The following is a 23,917-nucleotide window of genomic DNA, read 5'->3' on the forward strand; positions in this document are numbered from 1 at the left end:
TTTGTCCATAGCTAAACTTGCCATGAGAGAGCTAGTATACCATCATCTCCCCAAGCTATAGTACTCAGAGTATACTTAATCTTAATGATAGAAAGCTCTATAGTTCCTCTCCAGCTTTCCCCTATAGTAAGAGAATAATTCTGATGGCTTTCTCCACTTTACAGGAAAAAGTGAGGGGCTCTTTGGATCTATGAGAACTACCCTTACTCAGCTTCTCCAAATTCACCCAAAATACTGATTTGTGTTAAATATCATGAAATGCATTCCTTCCATTTCAGTACAGCAACATGAAAGTAGCTTCAACTTGATTCTAACAAGTTGGAGATTCAGGCTTCAATTTGAATTGCTTTAATTGAATATCCAAATAAGTTATCAAAACATAATTTCATAAAGGAAAAATAAGAAATTTACCTCCTCTTCTGTTAAAGGGATTGCTGCATTTTCTGTTGTAGGAAGGATAGTTTTAACATGTTTGGCAAAAATATAACCTTATTGTCTTTGGAGACTGAATATGAGTGAAGAAGTGCATCTCTGTGCCAGGCTAACAAGAGGTGGCCTTGTGATAGTTTTACGCATCAAAATGACTGAGCTCAAGGATGACCAGAGACTTGGTAAAATATTAATTCTGGGTATGTCTGACAGGGCATTTCCAGAAGAGATTAACATTTGAATTAGTAGACTAAGAGATCTTCCCTCATAAACACGGCAGGCATCATCTAATCCCTAGAAGGCCTGAATTGAACAAAAAGATGGAGGAAGCATAATTTCTTTTCCCTTTGAGCTGGGCCATATATCTTCTTCAGCCTTCAGACATCAGAGCTCCTGTTTCTGGGGCCTTCCAACTCAGGGACTTAACACCAGCAGGCCACTCACACAGTTCTCAGGCCTTTGGCTTCAGGCCTGAGATTCAGGTTTGGAATTACAACAGCTTCTCTTATTCTCAGCCCTTCAGACTTGGACTGAATTTTATGCCACCAGCTTTCCTGATTTACCAGCTTAGAGAGTGCATATCATGGCATGTCTCATCTTCCATAATAGCATGAGCCAATTCCCATTTAAAAAAAAAAAAAAAAAACCTCTTATACATCTATGTATATATTCTACTAGTTCTGTTTCCCTGGAGAACCTAATACAATTATTTTTTCACATGTATGTTTTGTATATTTCATGTGTATTTTGAAGTATTTTCACTGCTTTTTTATAAAAGACTTTAATTAGAAACTAATCAGTGCTACTCAGTTTTCTACAGAGAGAAAATACATGGTAGTTGTCGAGTTAAATTTTAATTTTGGCGGCCTTACTTGACAAAATTAATTTGGAAAATTTATTTCCATTTATTTTCTGTTTAATGTGTTTTTCTGCTCTATGAAATTAAAAAAATCTAGAAACTACTCAATTAAGAATTTTTTAATAATAAAAGGGAAGATAAAATAGGGACCTGAATGAAGCCAATAACAAACAATTGAAAGCATGAAATAAACAGAATATCAGAATAAGAAATCCCCAGAGTTGTGTGTTCAAGCAAAGATACAAGAATAAGGATGAAGTCTAATATGAGTCTCTATTTTCATCTTGGTTGACTGGAACAATTATAGTTTTAGTCTCAAATAAAATGAACTATTACAGGAGATATTTTAATTTTTGTCCATTTGCTCCTTAACAGGAGAGATTTGTGCCATCTTAATAACTAGAATGAACAAAAATTAGCACACTGGAGCTAATTGCTTATGAAAAATATGACAGTTTTTAAAAACAGTTCGCATTCTCTAAAAATCACAGATTTTAAGTGTATATTTCAGCTATTCATTTATTTAATTCACCAAGTTTTGCAACCATTACCACAGGCCAGTTTCAGAACATTTCTATCTTCCTAGTAAGATCCCACATGCCTTTTTCTACAGTTAATCTCTATAAAGACAACCACTAACCTAGTTTCTATTGGTTATCAGTTTGCCTTTCCATAGATTTTATAGATTGATCATATAGCATGTGGCATTTTGCATTCCCTTCTTTCATGTAGCATAATGACTTTGAGGTTCATCTATATTATAGTATATTTCAGTAGTTTGCTCTTTTTTATTCTGAATAGAATCCAGTGTATGGTTTTATCACTTTTTCCTTATTCATTCACCAGCTGATAACTTTTGGATTTTTTCCACTTTTTGGCTATTATGAATTAATGATACCATGAACATTTACATAAACATCTTCAAGTGGACATATGTTTTATTTTTCTTGAGTAGATACCCAGAAGCAGAATGGGATATTGTAAATACTTTCTGAACTTTTTAAGAAACAGACATTTCCAAAGTGGCTGCACCATTTTACATCTTAATTAGCAATTATGAGAGCTCCATTTTCTCTACATCTTTGTCACCACTTGTTATTGTCTGAATTTTTGCTTAAAAATAAAATTCTAGGGGGTCTGAAATAAAATTTCATAACAGGCTTAACTGTTAATTTCCAAATGGTTAAAAATTTGAGCATATTTGTATATACTTATTAGCAATTCATATATTTTCTTCAGTGAAATGTCTATTCAGATATTTTCCCCATGTTTATTGGGGTTGTCTGTCTCCTTGGTATTAAGTAGCGAGATTCCTTACATATTCTGGATATATATCCTTTACCAGATATATGATTTGAAAATATTTCTCTTCTCTCAGGATGTTTCTTGTCTTTACATTTTCTTAATGGTGTCTTTCTAAAAGATAGCAGGTATTTTTAAATACAGCTTTCAGTTTGCAGAGTAATAGAGCAATAGTTCAGAGTTCCATGCGGCAACCAGCTATCTTTCTGTAATTTGTCATTTAGTTCCATTACAGTCTGATGGCATACTCTACATTTGTTCAAATGCAGTCTGTCTAATGTTCCATGTTACCTTGAGAAGAATCTGTATTTTATTCTTGTTTGATGAAGTATTCCATAAATATCAGTTAGATCCATTTGATTTGTAGTGCTCTTCAGGTCAACTCTATTTTTGGAAATTTTCTGCTCACTTGATAGATCCACTATTGATAGAGAGTGTTGAAACTTTCATTGGTGGTAGTGGTTCATTTCTGTTTCTCCTTGCAGTTCTATCAGCTTTGTCTCATATATCTTGACAACCTGTTGTTAGATGTATTTTTGTTAAGAATTGTTATATATATAGTTTTGTGTGTTTGTGGAATTGACCCCTCTATTATTATATAGATGTCCCTCTTTATCCCTGATATTTTTCTTGCTCTGAATATGGCTACTTCACCTTTCTTTTGACTAATAATAGCATTACTTTAAATATATCCTGCCACTCCCTTCTGGCCTGCAGAGTTTCTGGTGAAAATTCAGCTGATAAACTTATGAGAATTCCCGTATATGTTATTTGTTGATTTTCCCTTCTTGATTTTAATATTTTTTGTATTTCAGTGTTTATCCATGTTGTCACAAATGGCAGAATTCCCATTTTATGTCTGAATAATATTCATATACATATATGTTCCTCTCTATGTAACACTTTCTTTATTCATCTAGAAACTTAGATTGTCTTCATGTCTTGGATATTATAAAAATGCTGCATAACCCTCCCAGATTTCAGACGGTGCTACAAAGGTTGTTGTTGTTTCATCACTAAGCTGTGTCTTTTTGACCCCATGGACTATAGCCCACCTATCTCTCTACCTGCATCTCTTCACCACATTCTTTACCACTGAGCCACCAGGGAAGCCCACCACAAAGGGACAGTAATCAAAACATCAAGGTATTGACATAAAATTTGGATCAACAGAACAGAATACAGAACCCAAAAGTGTCTGACTCTTTTCCAACCTCATGAACGTGGCCCTCCAGGCTCCTCTGTCCATGGGATTTCCCAGGCAAGAATACTGGAGTGGGTTGCCATTTCCTTCTCTAGAGGAACTTCCTGACCCAGAGATTGAACTCACATCTCCTGCATTACAGGCAGATTCTTTACCACTGAGCCACTTGGGAAGCCATCTATAGTCAATCAATCTTCTACAAAGAACACAAGAAAATACAATGGAGTAAGACAGTCTCTTCAGCAAGTGGTATTGATAAAGCTGGACAGCCAAATGTAAATCAATGAAGTCAGAACACATCCTCACACCATGCACTAAAATAAACACAGAATGGCTCATAGACTTAATTATAAGACATGACACCATACAACTCTTAGGAAAGAACATAGGCAAAACATTCTGACATAAATTGTACCAGTGTTTCCTAAGATCCATCTCCCAAGGCAATAGAAATAAAAGCAAAAATTAACAAACAGGACCTAATCAAACTTGCAAACTTTTGTGCAAGAAAGGAAATCATAAACAAGTACAACCTACTGACCAGGAGAGATTACTTGCAAATAATGCCACCAACCAGGCTTAGTTTCCCAAATGTATGAAAAGTTCATATAATGCAATAACCTAAAAAAAAAAAAAAAAAGCCTAATTGAAAAATGGGCATAAGACCTAAATAGACATTTCTCCAAAGAAGATATACAGATGGCCAATAGGCACATGAAAAGATACTCAGCATCACTAATTATTACAGATAATGAAAAGAAAAATCACAATGAATTATCACCTTACATCAGTCAGAACAGCCATCATTAAAAAACCTAGTCTGATTGACTCTTAGGGCAGATCCAGATGCAACTGATGGAAACAGCTATAAAAAGGTGAATATTTCAGTCAGATATTAAAGTGAACTCAATGAAAATTTTCTGAAAATAGAATTAGCATAGAATAGAAGACATAGTATATTATATAACTAAATAATGAAAAACAATCATTCTGTGATGTAGTCAGGAAATGAAGCCTTAGAGTAGAGGAAAAGAGCTATCATGAGAGCATCTCTTTCTGTTCCAGGATTCTATGATGATCAGCAACCTCACTAGTGCTGATGGGAGCACATGCAATTTCTTAGTCAATAAATAGCAAAGGTGATTCATTTTGATTTCTGTTGGTCATACCCAAGATGAAATAACATACTAGAAAGAACCTGGAAATTACCACTGTGCTGTTTTCCTAACACATCACTTATTGGCAAATGATTTTGTTAGTCACATCCCTTTTCTATAAAATTAAGATCAACTATTTTCAAATCAAACTGCTTGTGGTAAGGCTCCACTCCCACAGATTATTAATCAGTAGATCTAGGGCATAGACCAGGAATGTGTGTTGTTTGAATAAACCATCCTAGATTTTTTTCTATCAATATTTCCTCTTAAACATTCTTGAGAATCTTTAATGTTTATTTCTTATAGGTTTATCATGATGATTGTAGTCACAGAGATTAAATATACAGTGTTTGGTTTTATTATGGATGTCCTTATTAGTTCAGGCTGAATTTACTCTACAGTTTTCATATTCATGGTCTTAATATCTTGTATGGACAAGGTCCTAATCTTGGAATTAGGGCCCATGCATATTCTTAGATATGTTCTACTTCCTGCCCTATCCAACCAGGCAGGGTCACCTAGGACAATGGTTTCTGGATTTGTTGGCCCCTTTGTTAGTGGATGTAGAAAACTTGAAATGGATCCACAAAAGCTTAACAACATATTGGACTACAAGTTTTGGGGAATGTTTAAGTTCCCTTGAAAGTAGTTTTGCTCAAATGATAATTTTGTAGTCACAGGGAGAAAGCAAAGGATGTACCTGCTTTATCCCATTTTCCTGCAGTTTGCAAATGTGCCTCATATTGTTTAATTGCATATCAAGAATTAAAGACACTGAGCAGTTTATGTTAATTTTCACAAAAGGAATAAGACTTACTACTCAGTGTAAATGTGTTTTATAACGTTTCTGACTCCTCTAGATAGCACACACTTAACTTTTCTTAATGTGCTGAGGAAATGAAAGGCAACAATGGCTTATATTTAGTATTGTAAGTACTCCTTGCTCAGAATCTTGCCGTTGCACCTGCCTGCAAGTCCCTGACCAAAGGGAGTTTATTCAACAGCAAAGCATTGTCTAGGAAAATGAGAGCATAAAATGTGCAGGAAATAAATCTAGAGCTGCTTGTAGAAACTTATGCCAGCATTTTCATACTAAAACAATTTTGGCAGAGATTTTAAAAGTTCTAGTTTACAATTATATCCAATATTCATTGTGTGACATTTGATGCCCTGATGAATTGTTGGCAGACACTGCATTAACAAAAATTTTCTAGGAGAGTCAAGCCCTGCTGTAATTGGACTGAGCGACCATATGGCATTGGCATTCTGGGCTACGCTCCATCAGACCATCTGAAGAGGTTGGCTTCATAATAGGCATTCATTGTACTCCTGTGTTTTTTTTTTAAGAAGGAATAGGCATGCATCAAGATTATATGGGAAGGACAGATAGTTACCTAAGGTCTTTAGAATAAATTTCTGCTTTTTACATTAGATAATAGATTTCCATGTTTACCCTCCTATAACATCTTAATTTAAAGCATGCACAATGTAAACTTAATTATGATTTCTTACCAGATGTCATATAGAAACCATAATAATAATGGGTAACTTATAATTTGGTAAATATAAATAGCCTAATAAGCATGTTAATAATTATTATAAGGAAATTGGTCAAACAGTGATGTGTAAATACAAGGTTTAATCTTGTTGATAACTCTCTGACCCCTCTTAACTTCCCTGAGGCAAAATGGTTTTCTCCTCTGGGTCTCCACAGTGCTTGGTTCATACACGTGTTTTATCCTGTATCACAATCCCTCTTGCATATTGATTATATGTATAAGGTTCTCATTTAGCATTAGATAATAGGCAATTTGAGGACAGACATAAAAGTATTGATATTTCCTTCAGAACCAAACAAAATGTAAATCATAACAGACGCTTTTAACTAGTTTTCCAAAATATCTAAAATGATGAAGTTAGGGCTTCCTGTTTCCAAATTTTAACTATTTCATGTAATGAATGAATTACGGTTCAGAGAGGGAATGCAACTTGCCTGGGGGGGCCTGGTAACAGAGGACATCAGTGTCGGACCCTGCCTCCCTCCCAGGCCACTGTTCCTCCAGTAACTACCATCATCTTGATTCAGCATTCCATTTTTAATCTTTGAACTTCTTCCAGTTTCTGCCTTTTTATATATTAAAACAGTACCAAAGTATCATTCTATAATAAATTTAAATAAATTTCATATTCAAAAGTCACATGAGAGAAAAATTTAGCCAATGTTTCTTAAAAACTTGATAACCTAATTCCATTTTTTTATATATTCTGAAAATCATGCTTGTTTTTAGCCTCCAGCTTGTCCCAGATATTAATTAAATATGAAGAATGAATTGGACCTTTTAACTGTCAGATGTATTTTTTCTAGGTAGAATTTCATGTTGCCCAGTTATGCATTTGTATTAAGTATTTTGACTTCTTTTAATGTATACAGAAAAGTCATCAGAGAAAAAACTAATCCCTCTTGTGAAGTAGAACCAAGTGCTCAATACCATTAACAAAGTTACTGTAATCAACAGAATCAGAGATTAAAACCCAGAGAAGACTTTAAATGAATCTCTGATAAACCATCTCATCTGCTTTAATTCTTAAAGTATTACTGTTTATTTCAGAGGGAGAATGGAGTGTAATTTAAAATAAACAAAATGCAAAAGAGGCTTTTCCAGTAATTTTTTTACTCTATCATAGTGCCTGTTTTGGTTTTTGTTAACATTTAAGTAAAGCCCTAGGTATCAGACGGTGCCCCAAGGTTTGAGAAAGACCTCAAGCTCAGGCAAACTGAAATACAGAGGTTTGCTAATCACAGGTCCTGGAAGAACACAAGGCATTCCTCCTTAAGCTACATGGGAGTGTCAAGGCCAAAAGGAAGCAGCAGAACCTGGGGCATATGCCTTTGGTAGGGTTGGTGTAGAGGGCTTGAGGTTCCAGGGTAGGCCAGATCCGTCAATTCAAGCTGAAAGGAGCAGCAGCAGAGTTTCGGTGAGCTTCACAGGGTTCTTACCTAAGGGTCTCATAAGGGGAAGTTGCTGAGAAACAAGAGGAACTGCATTACCAGCAGCACTGGAGAAGTTCCGTTAGGGCCTTACACTTCCTTGTGTCTCTGCTGGCTGTTATCTAGGGAACGCACTGGAGGATGGCGCTGGGGGCTAGTGTCAGCTTCAGGCCCTTGAAGGCCGCTTAACAACACAAAATGGATGTCGATGCAACAGTATTATGGAGTAATTTTACTCATGGTGCCCTTTAAAAAAGGTCATTCTAAATATACAGTTTTATTTCCATATTTTCTAAATGGGATATTTGCACTGAAGCCAAAGGTATGAACCTTCCTTAATGAAAACCTTCTGAAGCACCTGAATCCTTAAGTTGGCTAGATTGATCTGCTGATTCTGCCTTGAGGAAGAAAACAAATGAAAATTCAGGAAGAATAAAGGCATTCTCCAAGGTTAAGATTTCTCAAGGAAGACAGGTAGATGGTTAATCTGACATTTTTCCTGCCCTGTTAAATCATGAACAGGAAAGGATCAAGGACAGCCACGCATTCTTTAGCAACGTCAAGATCATCCAATGACCAGGGTCATTTATGTTGACACCACGACTGAAAATTAAAATGACTGAAGAGCTGTGTTTCTATTCTGATACAAATATTTGTCAACAAAATGGAGACATTTTGACAGAAGGAAAAAGCCTTAGAAAGGGAAAGAAATGGTAGGAACTAAGCCTAACTGATCATCTAATACATGCAAAATACTCCTTTAGAAACCATTGTATACATTTTATTTCATCAAAACGCCTGTAAAGTAAGGATCATTTTGCCTACCCTACAGATAAGGATTCAGAACCTCCTTAAGATAAAGTAACTTTCCCAAGTATACACACCAAATAAGAGCTAAAGGAATTCTAACCCCGATGGACTCTTTACTCCATTCACCTAGCTGAGTTACTTTCATTAAATCATTTCACTTGATGTCAGAAATTTTGAATGTATGCATCATTATCCCCATTTCACAAATGAAGGAAAAGTGAAGTCAAATTGGTATTTCCCATCCATCATTTCACTAACAAGTACTGGCCTGTCATGAAGTTTTCAACAGTATAGGAATATAGAAAACTGACATTTAATATCAAATAACAGAATATTAGTGGATTTTCTATGAACCAGTCTCTCTCTCTTTCTGATTCTCAAAAATAATTTTTTTCAATATTTGATCCTTTATATATATTAGTATTAAAATGTTATTCCTTCTCGGAAATATTGCTGAAACTAGCAGTGGATTTTGCTTGTTGGTTTATTTGTTCTGATGTCAAAATTTGCTATTGATGTTTAATCTTATTTTTCTGTAAAATATCAAAGAAATCTCAAAATATCAGAAACCGTAAAGCTCATTATCAAAGATACTGGAATATTACTCAGCCTTTGAAAATAATGAAGTAATGCCATTTGCAGCAACATGGATGGGCCTAGAGATTGTCATACTGAGTGAAGTAAGTCAGGGAAGGAGAAAGCTCATATGACATCCCTTATACGTGGAATCTAAAAAGAAATGATACAAAGAACTTAGTTATAAAACAGACTCACAGACTTAGAGAATGAACCTATGGTTGCAGGGGTGAGGATGAGGGAATGTTGGGGGAAAGGAATAGTTAGGGAGTTTAGAATAGACTTGTACACACTGCCATATTTAAAATGGATAACCAACAAAGAACTACTGTATAGCTCAGGGAACTCTGCTCAATGTTATGTGACAGGCTGGATAGAAGGAGAGTTTGGGGGAGAATGGATCCAGGTATAAGTATGGCTGAGATTATAACACTGTTAATTGGCTATACCCCAATACAAAATAAAAAGTTTTTTTTTTTTTTCTCTTATAAAGATAGTAGGAGATGGAGTTGGGACTCAAATTTGTTTATGCATAACTTCCAGCCATTAAAATGAGAATCCTGACCATTGTTAAGGATACTCCAGTATTAGAGTCTGCACCAACATGGTAGGATTATGTATTTTTTCCACACAGAGATAAATAATTAAAGGGGCTTGTCTCAACTAAATTTGTTATTACTTTGCCTACTTTTGTGGCCATAATATAACATTTTGTCAGATAGTAATCTGTGCCCAAAGCACAGAAACAAACTGGTGATTCTGGAGGTGTTGGTGAAGATGCGTCTATGAGAAAGAGTGTGTAATTACTTTAATAAAGATATGTTCATGGCTCATCCCATTTCATAATTTACAGACCCAGCTAGGTCGCCTGTTTAATTAATAGTTGAGCTGCACATTGAAGTAGGTGAATCTGTGCAGACTTTCCTGATCAATCTCCATATTTTATTACTTGAGTTTCTAGAAATATGTACAATATTAATCAGGTTGAATTTTATCTAATTGAGAGTAGTTTGAAGGTTTGTGCCTTCAGAAGTGCTTAAATCTGTTGCCTTTCTGAATAACACTAGGGATTTTATGAATCCCATCTCACGAAGTTTCCACAATGCCTGTGAGGCACACACAAAAAAATAAAGGTTGTGTTCATTGTAAGATCAAAGTATCAAAAAGGTTAGAATTGTCTTCCAGCCACAAAATATTTTCTTTAATGTTGAAATTTAATAAGTTTTCATTGTTCAGATGATCAAAGGCTTGTCTCAAATAGTCAGCTGTGCTTACCATACTCCACCATAAATCCTATGGTATCTTTCTCAAGACAATGACCTCAAGTAATACCTCACACACACAAAAATGCTTTTGAGGTCAGATGTATTTAGGAAATGGTTATATCATATCTCCTAAGAGATTTATAGTGCATTTATACATTACAAAGAAGTGGATTTCAAATTTCACTGTTCATTTGAATTGCTGGATTGCTGATTAAAAATGCAAGCCCTATATTCATAAGACTGAATTATCACCCAGGAGTATTATATTTAACAAGCACCCTATATGATTATGCGAGAAGATCATTCAAGACCAAAGATTTAAGAAATTTTGTGTTAAAGACTCTGAGAAGAACTACCTTAAATACCATTGTTTAATGTTCAAGTAAAGTTTTCCTCAAACTTATGTAACTTATATACTCCACTATTCAAGAAGATATTTTGGGAAGCCTTACACTCTGCATTTACTTTCTGCATTTTGAGCTTGATTTTGTACATTTTAGTTTTTTCCCCCTCCAAGGCCAAAGGCAAGTATAATAAAAACAAAGGTCAGTTGTATTATTACAATAAAAACAAAATACTTGTAATATTCCAGGGAAATTTTAGTTTCTGGGTGTAACTCAAACCCATACAACATAAAAAGAAAAAAAAAATTAGTACAGAAGATTCCTCATGTAGCTGCCTAAAATTCTTTGGACTAAGGCAGTCAAAGTTTCAACTACTCTTCTATATACTGTAGACTTATTTTGAAGACGAGGCTATTGTACAACCCGTTTGGAGCTGTTATCAAATATAACTAAATCTTATCATTTGACAAACTCAGACACTTATGAAAATTCAAAAGGACTAAAATATTTTCATAGCCAATGTTCCTTTAATTCATTTATTTACTCAGTGACTACATATGACCATTTGCTATCTAATAGGCATCTAGCTGGGATCTAGGGCTGAAAAATGTAGGCTGTATCTTCAAGGAACTTACAATATATTGAGGAATGAGAAATACACATACATATAAAATCATTTGGTGTCAATGTATCTAATGCACTGTACCTTTAGTGAAAGTGTGATGAGCCTGTCTAGTGGTGAAAATAATGTGCTAGGAAGGGAGAAACTAGCTGGTCTTGAGGATCTCACAGTGAAGAGGGACTGTCATGAAGGTGTAGAGGGGAGTGCATACTACACAGCCACAGAAGGGTGAAGTACCATGCTGAACGTTCAGTTAGGACCCATGTAGAGTAATAATAGGGAGCAGGTAAGAATAACTTTGCTTTCAAATCTGAATTGGAGTAGGTTAAATATCCTACACAATTTCTTTAGTTATCATCCACTCCTAGAAAGTTAGATTTCAAAGCCAACTTAGGTATCCTCTTTGTTTGACTTCAAAGAAACTAACTTGTTCAAGGTTAGAGTTACACAGTGGCCATGAACTATTAGACTCCCAGTCTCTGTTTTATACATTTTCTACAGGGAAAGGATTATAGAAATATCACTATAAAGTACATATTCTTACATTAAACAGTTTCGACATTTACTTTAAAAATGTGTTTAAGTTAAAAAAAATGATGAGAAGGAAAGGAAGAGATGAAAGGAGAATTGAGAGGCAGTGAGGAAAAGAGGGAAAAGAGGCTGACTGAGGAAGAAGGAAGAAAGAGAGGGATAGAGGGAAGAGAAATTCAATATTTTAACCCTTGGTTAATATGAAAATGAAAGCCAGCTGGAATATGCTGCCAGTAAGTCATTTTCTTTAAGACTATGGAAGCTAGTAAGTAAGAAGGGATATCCTGGCTAGTGAAATATATGATCTTATTTGCAGAAATATAATCTTTTTTAAGGTGTTGAAGATTTTTTGCTAGACAGATTGATGTTGACCAAAACAGACAGACTGATAGACATGTCTTCAGCAATTATGTGTTTACTTGGAATCGGTAGAGAATTACAATTTGGGCATCTGCAATCATGGTGAGCAAGGTCCAAGTCCCCACAAAGCAAAGGAAAAAGGACTTTTTATGGAGGGGAAAAGAGGGTTGGAAGGGCTACAATAAACAGAGTTCTTGGCTTTTCATGGGCTGAATTGTTGCCAGGAAAGAAGAGGAGTCTGTCTTCATCTTGTTGGGCTCTACTATTGTTGTGGCATATGAGAGCTCCCCTTTTGGTCTCCTAATTCCATTTAATTGTGATTTCAGTTTTTTGTTTTCTTTTTTTAACAATGATCATAATGTTTACATTGTTTTCTGGCTTGCAATCTTGATGTTCCTGCAGACATATAGACCATGAACATATTTAAATCTTAGAGTCTAGATACATCAGGGATAATAGAATATAGTAGTTGTGCAACTCTTTATTTTTTAAAACTTTTTGCAAAGAAAGAATTTTTCATTGCAATTGAGCTTTTTTTTTTTTAGTAGCTGTCTGTCATAAGCATCACTGAGACCCTCAAATGGACTGTGAATAATTGCCTTCTCCCTGGGATCTCAGTAATGTTGTGATCATTTTGTCCCTCACTTGACCTTTCAACTTGTCTCAAAGTGAAGGAAATTTACCAATGGGAAGATTTCAAGCGAGATTTTCTGTTCCTTTCCTTCATTTAATTTAACTTCACTGACCTTCTTTCAATCGCAGCTTTTACAGGAGAGCACGGTCTGTTCTACGAAGCAGGATGAAAATCTTCCAAACAATGACACTGCAGAATCATCACCTGTCCCACAGGTATTTTGTTTGTTTGATTGTTGGATTTTCAGAAAACACTTTTTGAAGCTCATGGGTTCTATGATTTTCTCCCTTGCTCTAGCTGAAGCCAGGATGCTGTATTACCTAATACAAGATATATTTTTCACCTATTGATTCTGAACCTTTCCATGGCCACTGTGCCTGCCACTAAGCTTTGATTTGATTAGCTGAAGTCCTAGAAGAACAAGGGCAAGGGAGGTGTCTTACCCTTCCCCAGCAACCAAGGAACAAAACAAAAGTAAAGAGAAAACAAAAAGTACACTTACATTCCTTAGAGGACAAAGAAGATAAATGAAGACTTGAGAAACAGAAGGTAGAAAGACATACATATCCCCCACAAAACAAATAACAAACATAACTCAGGAGCTTAATACTGAACTTCTATCTAGAAGTTCTATATTTGACCAAATATATTGCATCATAGCAATTATTAAGTCATTTTACTTCAGTTGCTCAGTCGTGTCCGACTCTTTGCGACCCCATGAACCACAGCACACCAGGCCTCCCTGTCCATCACCAACTCCCAGAGTTTACCCAAACTCATGCCCGTTGAGTCGGTGATGCCATCCAACGATCTCATCCTCTGTCGTCCCCTTCTCCTGCCCTCAATCTTTCCCAGCATCAGGGTCTTTTCAATTTACTTAACACAACATTTTTCAGTTTGGGGGTTAGATTAATCAAAGTTTGAATGGTTTGGCCAAAGTTTTCTTAAAAAAGTTTTTGAAATTTTTTCTATTTGTAAAACATTTTATGTGCTTTCACAAAGTAACAGTGTTAACATAAATAAGTGTTAACACTTATTTTCTGCCTGGCATTGGTTTTCTGTAAGAAGTTTGTTGAGATACTTGAGTTATTGTTTAATTTTTACATTAAACATTTTTGAGTCTAATTATCTTTTCCATATTCTTTGACAGGATGAATCAGTGCCTCCTTGTACTGACTGTGATGAGGAAAAAAAAACAGAAAATCAAATGAATGACTCCGAAGGGACAGCAAATAGAGAAAAAAAATTACTGTAAATACCAAGAAACTGTGTTAAAAAACATCCATTTGCTATTGTATTCATACTCTTTTTAGACCACAAGCTTGATGGAAATACTAAATTTTTAAAGCATGCAACTTTTTCACAATTTTATGTAACTTTATAAAGTAGTCTACAAATTTTCCAAAAGATTCCAGGCCAATTATGATCCTTAAGCAATAACCTAATTAAAATGGATATCTGCAGTCCTAAGTCGTCATTGTCATTAGTAAGTTGCCCAATATAAATTGGTCTTTTTTATAACTCAAATGCAAAATAACATTTAATATTTCTGGTTAATTTGGGTAGCCAGTACTTCCCTGATCTAGTTGTTGTTATTTTTTTTAATCAATTGGAGAATAACTAAATGTTGCAGATCCTTAACATCCTTAGAATACAATTTGAAACCATATCATAAAGATTTTAGTCCATGCTGGTTAACTGGAATCACTTTCCTTAAGGTTCTAATCTGTGCTGACCCAAATGTATCATTTGTTTGATGACATTCATTGCTATTCTCATTATTATTTACAGCCATGTCTAATAATGTCAGGGGTTTAGTCAGTTAAGAAAGTTCATTAAATATGTTTAGTATGATGTAGACAAAATATCAAGAATGAATGTCTAAGTTACTGACACAATTGGTTAGATTTTTGGCATCCTATAGACACATCCTTATGGTTCTCTGCTGGAATTACTCCAAGTTACAAATCAAGCTCAGTGTGAATTTAGATATGAAATTGGGTAACAGAATGTGGGATGGGAAGAGGGGTCCGGGATACAAACATGCAAGCAGATAGTATACATCTTAAAATGGAGACTTGAAAGTAAACAGCCTTATAGAACTAATGAACCCCAATTTGTATATTTTGAAAAGAAAAATTATTATTAAATCAATGGCTGTGGGAATCTCTGACGTTGGGACTCTACACAGGAATTGTTGTTCAGTTGCTAAGTTGTGTTTGACCCTGCGCACCCACAGACTGCACCCACAGTAGGCTTCCCTGTCCTTCACTATCTCCCGGAATTTGTTCAAAATCATAGAGTACCACTGATCAAATAAATTCACTCTTGAACAGTCTGCTTCCTCTCAAGCAAGAGAAATTGATACTGATCAAACTTATAGACTAAAATTGATGGGTTAAATGATGTGGTTAGGTTGTCTGCACCAAATACATTAACTTCTGTTGGTTAGACTCATTCTGTAGAAAGCACGTAAAACCACTGTTTTTTTTAGAATAGATCTGCCAAGCCACAATTAATTTGGAGCACAATATGCTGGCAAGCTACATATATATATAATATGAAATCTGTAATCAACAGATGAACTTAAACTGTGGGATGTAATGGCCCAACTTTGATCACAATGACATATTCAAAGAAATGTAGTGATCTGGAGAAATGCTAAACTGTCATTAACAGTAAAAGTAATACTGTGGCATATTAAGATATGTCTAAGTAATACTGTGACATTAAGATATGTCTAAGGTACCTAGTTTTATAGATGATTTGTAGAGTCTTGGGGTGAAATGATCAGGACAGAAGAAGTGATCAAGCCTGAAGTTCTTGCCGACTCCTTAGCTCTAAAAATCATTTGATTCGATGAGATGGAATATTGCTAGTTTCCCAAGTCTTATTTCTTGTAATTTTCATACTGTACCAAGAAACTCTTGACCATCTCTAAAGGTTTATGAAAGGGAAGCAGATAGTTTAGTTTAATTTAGGTGTACTTTTCTACTCCGCCCACCACCGCCCCCCCGCCCCCGCCCTGCCCCATGGCTCCAAACTCAATCCTAGTTCATATAGATCCTATGGAAAGTTAATCACCATTTCACTGTGTATGTCTTGAGGAATCTTTGAGATAATAAAAAGAGAGTCACTCTGATATTTTTCTGAAAATTTTAGAGGGTAACATAATGAAAGAGAATCTGGCTTAATATTAATCAACAGCTTCATCTGTAAATTATTTTTTCTATACTCTGAATTCCTATTCTAGTCCATAATAATATCAGTTTGTTTCTCTCTATTACTGACATGATCAAGTGGGCTTTGACTGATTATAATGTACACAATCTTCTTTAACAAGAGGCAGCATTATTCATCCTAGAGTTTACTGTGGTATATTCACTGCATTATTTGTTAAAAAAACAAAAATTTTGTGATAGAAGAATTTCATAAACATTTCTAAGAAATATTCTAGAAATTCCTTTTAACAGTTAATCACAGAATTCTTTTTAGTATGTACTATTACTTGACTTTAATGAATACATTTATATCAATCCATTAATTGGTTTAAAATAGTATCAGAAAGGTTTAAAATGTGTTACAAACGTGTGGCTTTTGTACATAAGAGAGGTACCATTTCTTATTTTTTAAAGTAACTTCTATATAAATAGATGTTATTTTTGAGGGGCTAACATTTGTAGCCTAGCTATCTGCATATGGAAAAAAAATTAACCGAATGTAGAATGTAGATAGTACAGTTCTACTATGTACTGTAATGGTAAGCAGTGAAAAATTACATATGCTTTGCAGAATGCAAATTGGTTCCTATTGAGAAACAAACACATTTTCCAATGGAATAACTTAATATAGGTACTACCACAACTAACTAACTATTTATCTCTAGTTATTTTGAAAAACTAAGCAATGCTATATACTCATTCTAAGTTGGAAATTGGTTTTGGATTTTGTGTTTCCTTTTATATGCATTAACTGTGTAAACTAGTGCCTAAAATGTATAAGACCTAAATGAAAGCTGACTATGTCTATCCCATGCCAACATTCTCAAGATGAAAAGTGAAAACTTAACTCACCTGGATGTGGTTTTCTGTGTGATCTCAAATCTTTGAATACTGAATGTCCATGACTAATTTTTTTCATTCTTTAATCCTATATTTAGCATTGAAGTGCTATTTGAGAAGCATTTGTTTCATAAAGTATACTGGTTTAAAAAGCTAAGACAGTTCCATGTAAATGAGACATGTACTGTTTTAGGTGGACAGTGTGGATAGCTGGATTAAAACAGTATTTGTGAACTTTGCTAAAATGGAATCTTTTATTTTTGTAGCTCAGGTACTAAAATCAGCACTAGAAGTAGAGGTTGAACCTACTAGTGACAGTGAGTAAGGTAAACTGGTCAAGACTGCGAGACTAATGAACACGTCTACTTAGGGGACATTTTCTTAGTCATGTATACATTCTTAAATTTCCCCACACTATCTGTTCATCTGGGTTACATTACATAATATTGATGGTCAAGTGGTGAAGAAGAAAAGGTACCGAAAAATGGCCTATTTTTGCTCAATAAACGTTTGTTTCCAAGACCATTATGTATATATCTGCATAAACTAATTGAAAAACACATATTCACTTTTAGGCATGTAATCTGTGGGTTTTATTTATTTTTCCTCCCAATTAGGTTGCCCTCCAAGATTCAAAAATTTCCCCCAAACCCGCCAGTGTGAGGGTTTCCTGGTGTTTGGAAACGTCCTCTATTATGACTCCCTTCCTGGGACGGGTCTCCATCCCTACCTCTTTTGTCTCTCTTTTTATCTTTTATATTTTGTCCTACCTCCTTTCGAAGACAATGGGCTGCTTTTCTGGGTGTCTGATGTCCTCTGCTAGCGGTCAGAAGTTGTTTTGTGAAGTTTGCTCAGCATTCAAATGTTCTTTCAATGAATTTGTAGGGGAGAAAGTGGTCTCCCCATCCTATTCCTCCACCATCTTAGCTCCTACACATATTCACTTTTAAAATAGTACTTGCTTCTGTGTTTCATGATCTAAGAACTTTTTTGAAATCTCATCCTAGAAATTTCTTCGATCTCTCTTTGCCTCTGTCTAAGAAAACCCTTATTTAGTGTTTTGTTTTGTTTTTTCCTTTTATATAACTGAGTTCCATATTGGCAGAGATTTTTGTCTATTTGTTTGCAAATGAGTCTCAAGTGCTTAGAACTATTTGCTCCATAAAAAGTGCTCAAATATCTGTTGAATGAATGAATTCAGAACCTAAAGCATCCAAGGAAGAAGGAAATAAGGTAGCATGCTCTAGTATGTAACAGGAAATCATGATACCATCTTTTAAGAAAAGACAATAAATATGTTCTTGTTTATTTTGATTTTGGGCTATTTTTCCTTTGCCTGTTTATCTGAAAGGTTTTTCTTTGGGCCTATAGATGTGACTTTAAGCAAAGTAGATAGGCGCATGCTTCTGTGCTCAGTCACATCCGACTCTTTGTGACCCTGTGGGCTGTAGCCCACCAGGCTCCTCTGTACATGGGATTCTCCCAGCAAGAATACTGGGGCAGGTTGCCATTTCCTTCTCCAGGGGATCTTCCTGACACAGGGATCAAACCTGTCTCTCCTGTGTCTGCTGCATTGCAGGTAAATTCTTTACTGCTGAACCACATCTGTGAGAAAGCTTGTAGATATGGCACTCCTGGATGAATTTTGGAATACAGCTTATTATGTAATAGACATCACTCATATGCCATGTATGTTTCTTTAATTGGAACCCAGCTGGGACATTTACCTGAACTAGCACAAGTCACTTGATTTCTTTTAGTATAAGTTACTAAGTTCTTAGGCCTTAAGTAGTATTAAAGTAATAAAGAATGTTCAAACCACCAGACAGTTGCATTCATCTCCCATGCTAGTAAGGTTTTGGTCAAAATCCTCCACACTAGGCTTTAGCATTAGGTGAACTGAGAACTTCCAGATACTCAAACTGGGTTTAGAAAAGGCAGAGGAACCAGAGATCAAATTCCCAACATGTGCTGAATCATAGAGAAAGCAACGGAATTCCAGAAAAACATCTACCTCTGTTTCATTGACTACACTGAAGCCTTTCACTGTATAGATCGTAACAAACTGTGGAAAACACTTAAATAGATGGGAATACCAGACAATCTTACCTGTCTCTTAAGAAACCTGTATGCGGGTCAAAAAGCAACAATTAGAACCCTGTATACAACAACTGACTAGTTCAGGATTGAAAAAGAGAATGAAAAGGCTGCTTATTGTCACCCTGTTTATTTAACTTATACACAGAGTACATCATACAAAATGCTGGGCTGGATGAGTTACAAGCTGGAATCAAGATTGCCGGGAAAAATATCAACAACCTCAGATAGGCAGATGATACCACTCTAATGGCAGAAAGCCAAGAGGAACTAAAGAGCCTCTTGATCAGGGTGAAGGAAGAGAGTGAAAATGTTGGCTTAAATATTAAAAAAAAATAAATAAATCCAGATATTGGCATTCAGTGCCATCACTTCATGGCAAATAGAAGGGGAAAGGGTAGGAGCCGTGACAGATTCCCTCTTCTTGGGCTCCAAAATCACTGTGGACTGTGACTGCAGAAATGAAACTAGAAATGATCGCTTCTTGGCAGGAAAGCTATGAAAAAGCTAGACAGTGTGTTAAAAAGCAGACACCACTTTGCTGACAAAGGTTCATATACTCAAGGCTATGATCTTTCCAGTAGTGATGTACGGATGTGCGACCTGGACAATAAAGAAGGCAGAGCACCAAAGAACTGATGTTTTTGAACTGTAGTGCTGGAAAAGACACTTGAGAGTCCCTTGGAAAGCAAGAAGATCAAACCAGTCAATTTTAAAGAAATAAATCTTGCATACGCTTTGGAAGGTCTGATACTGAAGCTCCAATACTTTGGCCACATAATGCAAACAGCTGATACACTGGAAAAGACCCTGATGCTGGGAAAGATTGACGGCAGAAGGAGAAGAGGGCAACAGAGGATGAAATGGTCAGATGGCATCATCGATTCATTAGACATGAACTTGAGCAAACTCTGGAAGATGGTGAGGGACAGATAAACTAGGTATGCTATATCCATGGGGGTTCACAAATAGTTAGACATGACCTGGTGACTGAAGAAGGATAGATATTTTTTCATATAATTTATTTACTGGCTAACATTCTGCATATACTTTTCGTGGAGAAAAGGAGTCAAAGTCTAAGGTATTGTGAAAATCACTGAATAACATGATCTCAATGATTCCCTCTCCATTCATTCAGTCAGTCAGTCATTCATTCACTACATATTATGTGAGATTCTAAAATGTGCCTACCATCCACTTATTTTGAGGGCCCAATAGTAAATAAAAGTAGAAATTATGAATATTAATATTGCACTTAATATATACAAGCCATGGTTTTCATTTTCTATCATTAGTATTCTCAGGATTCTGCACTCAATATGAGTGCAATTGCAAATTTCAAAGACTCAGCAGTGGCCACAGGACTGAAAAAGGTCAGTTTTCATTCCAATCCCAAAGCAAGGCAATGCCAATGATTGTTCAAACTACCACACAATTGCACTCATCTCACATGCTAGCAAAGTAATGCTCAAAATTCTCCAAGTGAGGATTCAACAGTAGGTGAACCAAGAACTTCCAGATATTCAAGCTGGATTTAGAAAAGGCAGAGGAACAAGAGAGCCAATTGCCAACATCAGCTGGATCATCGAAAAAGAAAGAGAATTTCAGAAAAACATCTACTTCATTGACTATGCTAAAGCCTTTGTATGGATCACAACAAACTGGAAAATTCTTCAAGAGATGGGAATACCAGACCGCCTGACCTCCTCCTGAGAAATCTGTATGCAGGTCAGGAAGCAACAGTTAGAACTGGACATAGAACAACAGACTGGTTCCAAATCGGGAAGGGAGTATGTCAAGGCTGTATATTTTCACCCTGTTATGCAGAGTACATCATGTAAAATGCTGGGCTGGATGAAACACAAGCTGGAATCTGGGTTGCTGGGAGAAAATCAATAACATCAGATATGCAGATAACACTGCTTTCTTATGGCAGAAAGTGAAGAGGAACTGAAGAGCCTCTTGATGAAAGTGAAAAAGAAGAGTGAGAAAAAAAAAAAACTGGCTTGAAAGTCAACATTCAAAAAACTAAGTTCATGGCATCCAGTCCCATCATTTCATGACAAACAGATGGGGAAATAATGGAAACAGTGACAGACTTTATCTTCTTGGGCTCCAGAATCACTGCAGATGGTGACTGCAGCCATGAAATTAAAAGACACTTGCTCCTTGGAAGAAAAGCTAACCTAGAAAGCATATTTAAAAGCAGAGACATTACTTTGCCAACAAAGGTCTGTCTGACTCAAAGCTATGGTTTTTCCTGTAGTCATGTATGGCTGTGAGATTTGGATCATAAAGGAAGCTGAGTGCTGAAGAACTGATGCTTTTGAACTGTGGTGTTGGAGAAGACTCTTGAGAGTCTCTTGGACTGCAAGGAGATCCAACCAGTCCATCCTACAGGAAAGCAATCCTGAAAAGTCATTGGAAGGACTGATGCTGAAGCTGAAGCTGCAATACTCTGGTCACCTAATGAGAAGAACTGACTCATTGGAAAAGACCCTGATGATGGGAAATATTGAAGGCAGAAGAAGAAGGGGATGCCAAAGGATGAGACAGCTGGATGGCATCACCGACTTGTTGGACATGAGTTTGAGCACGCTCGGGGAATTGGTGATGGACAGGGAAGCCTAGGGTACTACAGTCCATGGGGTTACAAAGAGTCGGACATGACTGAGTGACTAAACTGATTCTCAGGATTATGTAGAACAGATATTACAGTTATCATTATTTCACAGATGAGGAAACTGATATAGAAAAATGTTAACTGAATTGCCCAAGACTACACAGCTAGTAAGAGGTAGGAGGTGGCTATGGATCTGACAGTGAGTTTCTGGAATCCATGTGCTTAACTATCTCACTACACTGCCTCTCTTGCAAATGCTTTCATGGAGCTTACACTTTAGAGAAAGAGACAATGTTAATGAAGGAAGGACAGAGAAAACTGTATGACTGCTACACAAGGTTCTCTTTACAGCACAGCATGGGGTGGGATGTTGGGTGTGAGTGTATCATAGCTGTGTGCAGTTTAAGAAAATGATATTAAACTAATGTTAATGAATATATAATATTTTGCATGAATGTCTGAAACTTCAAAATTAAATTTTGTAGGATTCTCAGATATTAGCTAGCAACATTTGAGAGTGAATACTTGTATTCACAACAGCTGTGAATTAGTGCTATTCAAAAAAAGAAAGCATCGTATGGAAAAATTAGCATTGTTTTCTGTTCCCCGAAAGCTAGTATACATGAGTCTATTAGGTATAGATGACAAGAAATGTAGGTTTCTTGCAGAAAAACAGAAATTTTATTTCACTTATATTTTCTCTCTGTCAGAAACGCCATACATTCAGAATCATGATGATTGACCAGGATTATCTTGTTCCATTACAGCATTTGCACCAGAAATAAAGCAAATGTGCTGTGTATGTGTGTACCCCCTTCCCTCCTTCCCTCCTCACTCCTAAATTCCTTATTTCCTTTGAGAACACTGTTTCACTTAATAGCATGTAGACACAATGGCATCTTGGGAAGGTCATATAATGCAATATATTTTCCCCCCAAAATCAGGCATTTACTTGAGGTTCCTGAAAGAAGCAGGCGACTGCTGAACCTGATTAACTGCCAAATGGGCATACTTCCTTGGGCAGTGTGTCTACCAAGGGTGAGAAAAAGAGACAGCATCCTGTAGTGGGTCACGTCCTCTTTCTAACTCTGCCTCATCTTTGCCACTTTTTTCATGATGAAGTACCCAGTAAATCAATAGATAGATACTAAGCAGAAGGTTCTGGCTCAAGGTTAATGGATGTAACAGAATGTAGCAGAGGATGAACATCTTTGCTAGGCTCCTGTTAAAGTGACAGCATATTCAAGGTGACATCATTGTTTTTCTCCTGCAAATTTCAGTTTGACCGCTTCTGGTATCTCTAATCTTGATCCCAAAACTTAAAGATCATTTGGGCTGAAAATCCCCAAAGCTACCCTCCTCGCCTTTCATTGGAATAACACAGTAAGTATGTAAATTTTAGTGTACATCTTGGCAGAGAGTGTACATCTTGAAATGGTCACATTTCCAACAGGAGTAAAACAGGCTGCTGACATGCTTATGAAGCCCCCTGAGAATGCCTTCACCAGATGATTCTGACACAGTGAAAGAGGAGCAGTGCAATGTGGGTAAGAGGTAGGGACGTTATGGATAAGAGGAACAGGTAATTAAGAGCACATTTTAAATCCATTAATTTACTCTGTAACAAATCCCTCTGAAGTAGATGCAGAGATGAGGCATAAATAAAACCGAATGTATTTACTAAATGCATTTCCAGTCATTTGTTACAGAGTGAATATGTAGCTATCAGTACTTAATTGCATATTAGCCCAGGTAATGTTTGCAAGTTTGGAAAGGTTTGAGATAGAGCACAAGCTTTCTCTCAATCAGGAGGACAGAAATCAGGTAGGTATGTTCAAAAAAGTAAATTCGATAGTATAAAATTGGTGAAATGAACACTATGATCATTAGAAAAGAAAACAGCTTCTCACATTTTATACTCCTGGTCATAATTAAAGAGGTTAAAATAGTGGAAAAATATGAACCCTTGAAGACATATCCTTATTCATCTCATAATGGAGATAAAGACCAGTTTTTGGAATCAAGACTTAGGGCAGATTTTTCTCTGCTATGTT

General features: G+C 36.0%; 1 protein-coding gene across 3 annotated transcripts in view; it reads left to right on the forward strand.

The window, feature by feature from the left end:
- The window catches only part of LUZP2 (leucine zipper protein 2), a 476,756-nt gene extending 459,369 nt beyond the window's left edge, over positions 1-17,387 (forward strand). For all 3 annotated transcript variants that reach the window (XM_043875294.1, XM_043875276.1, XM_043875284.1), the window contains 2 exons: positions 13,211-13,297; positions 14,233-17,387. In XM_043875294.1, coding sequence (XP_043731229.1) covers positions 13,211-13,297; positions 14,233-14,337 — 192 coding nt within the window. In that variant the 3' untranslated portion in view covers positions 14,338-17,387. The remainder of the gene's footprint in view (positions 1-13,210; positions 13,298-14,232) is intronic.
- Positions 17,388-23,917: the final 6,530 nt, after the last annotated feature.

The sequence above is a fragment of the Cervus elaphus genome, chromosome 2 (assembly GCF_910594005.1).
Source record: "Cervus elaphus chromosome 2, mCerEla1.1, whole genome shotgun sequence".
Lineage (NCBI taxonomy): Eukaryota > Metazoa > Chordata > Mammalia > Artiodactyla > Cervidae > Cervus > Cervus elaphus.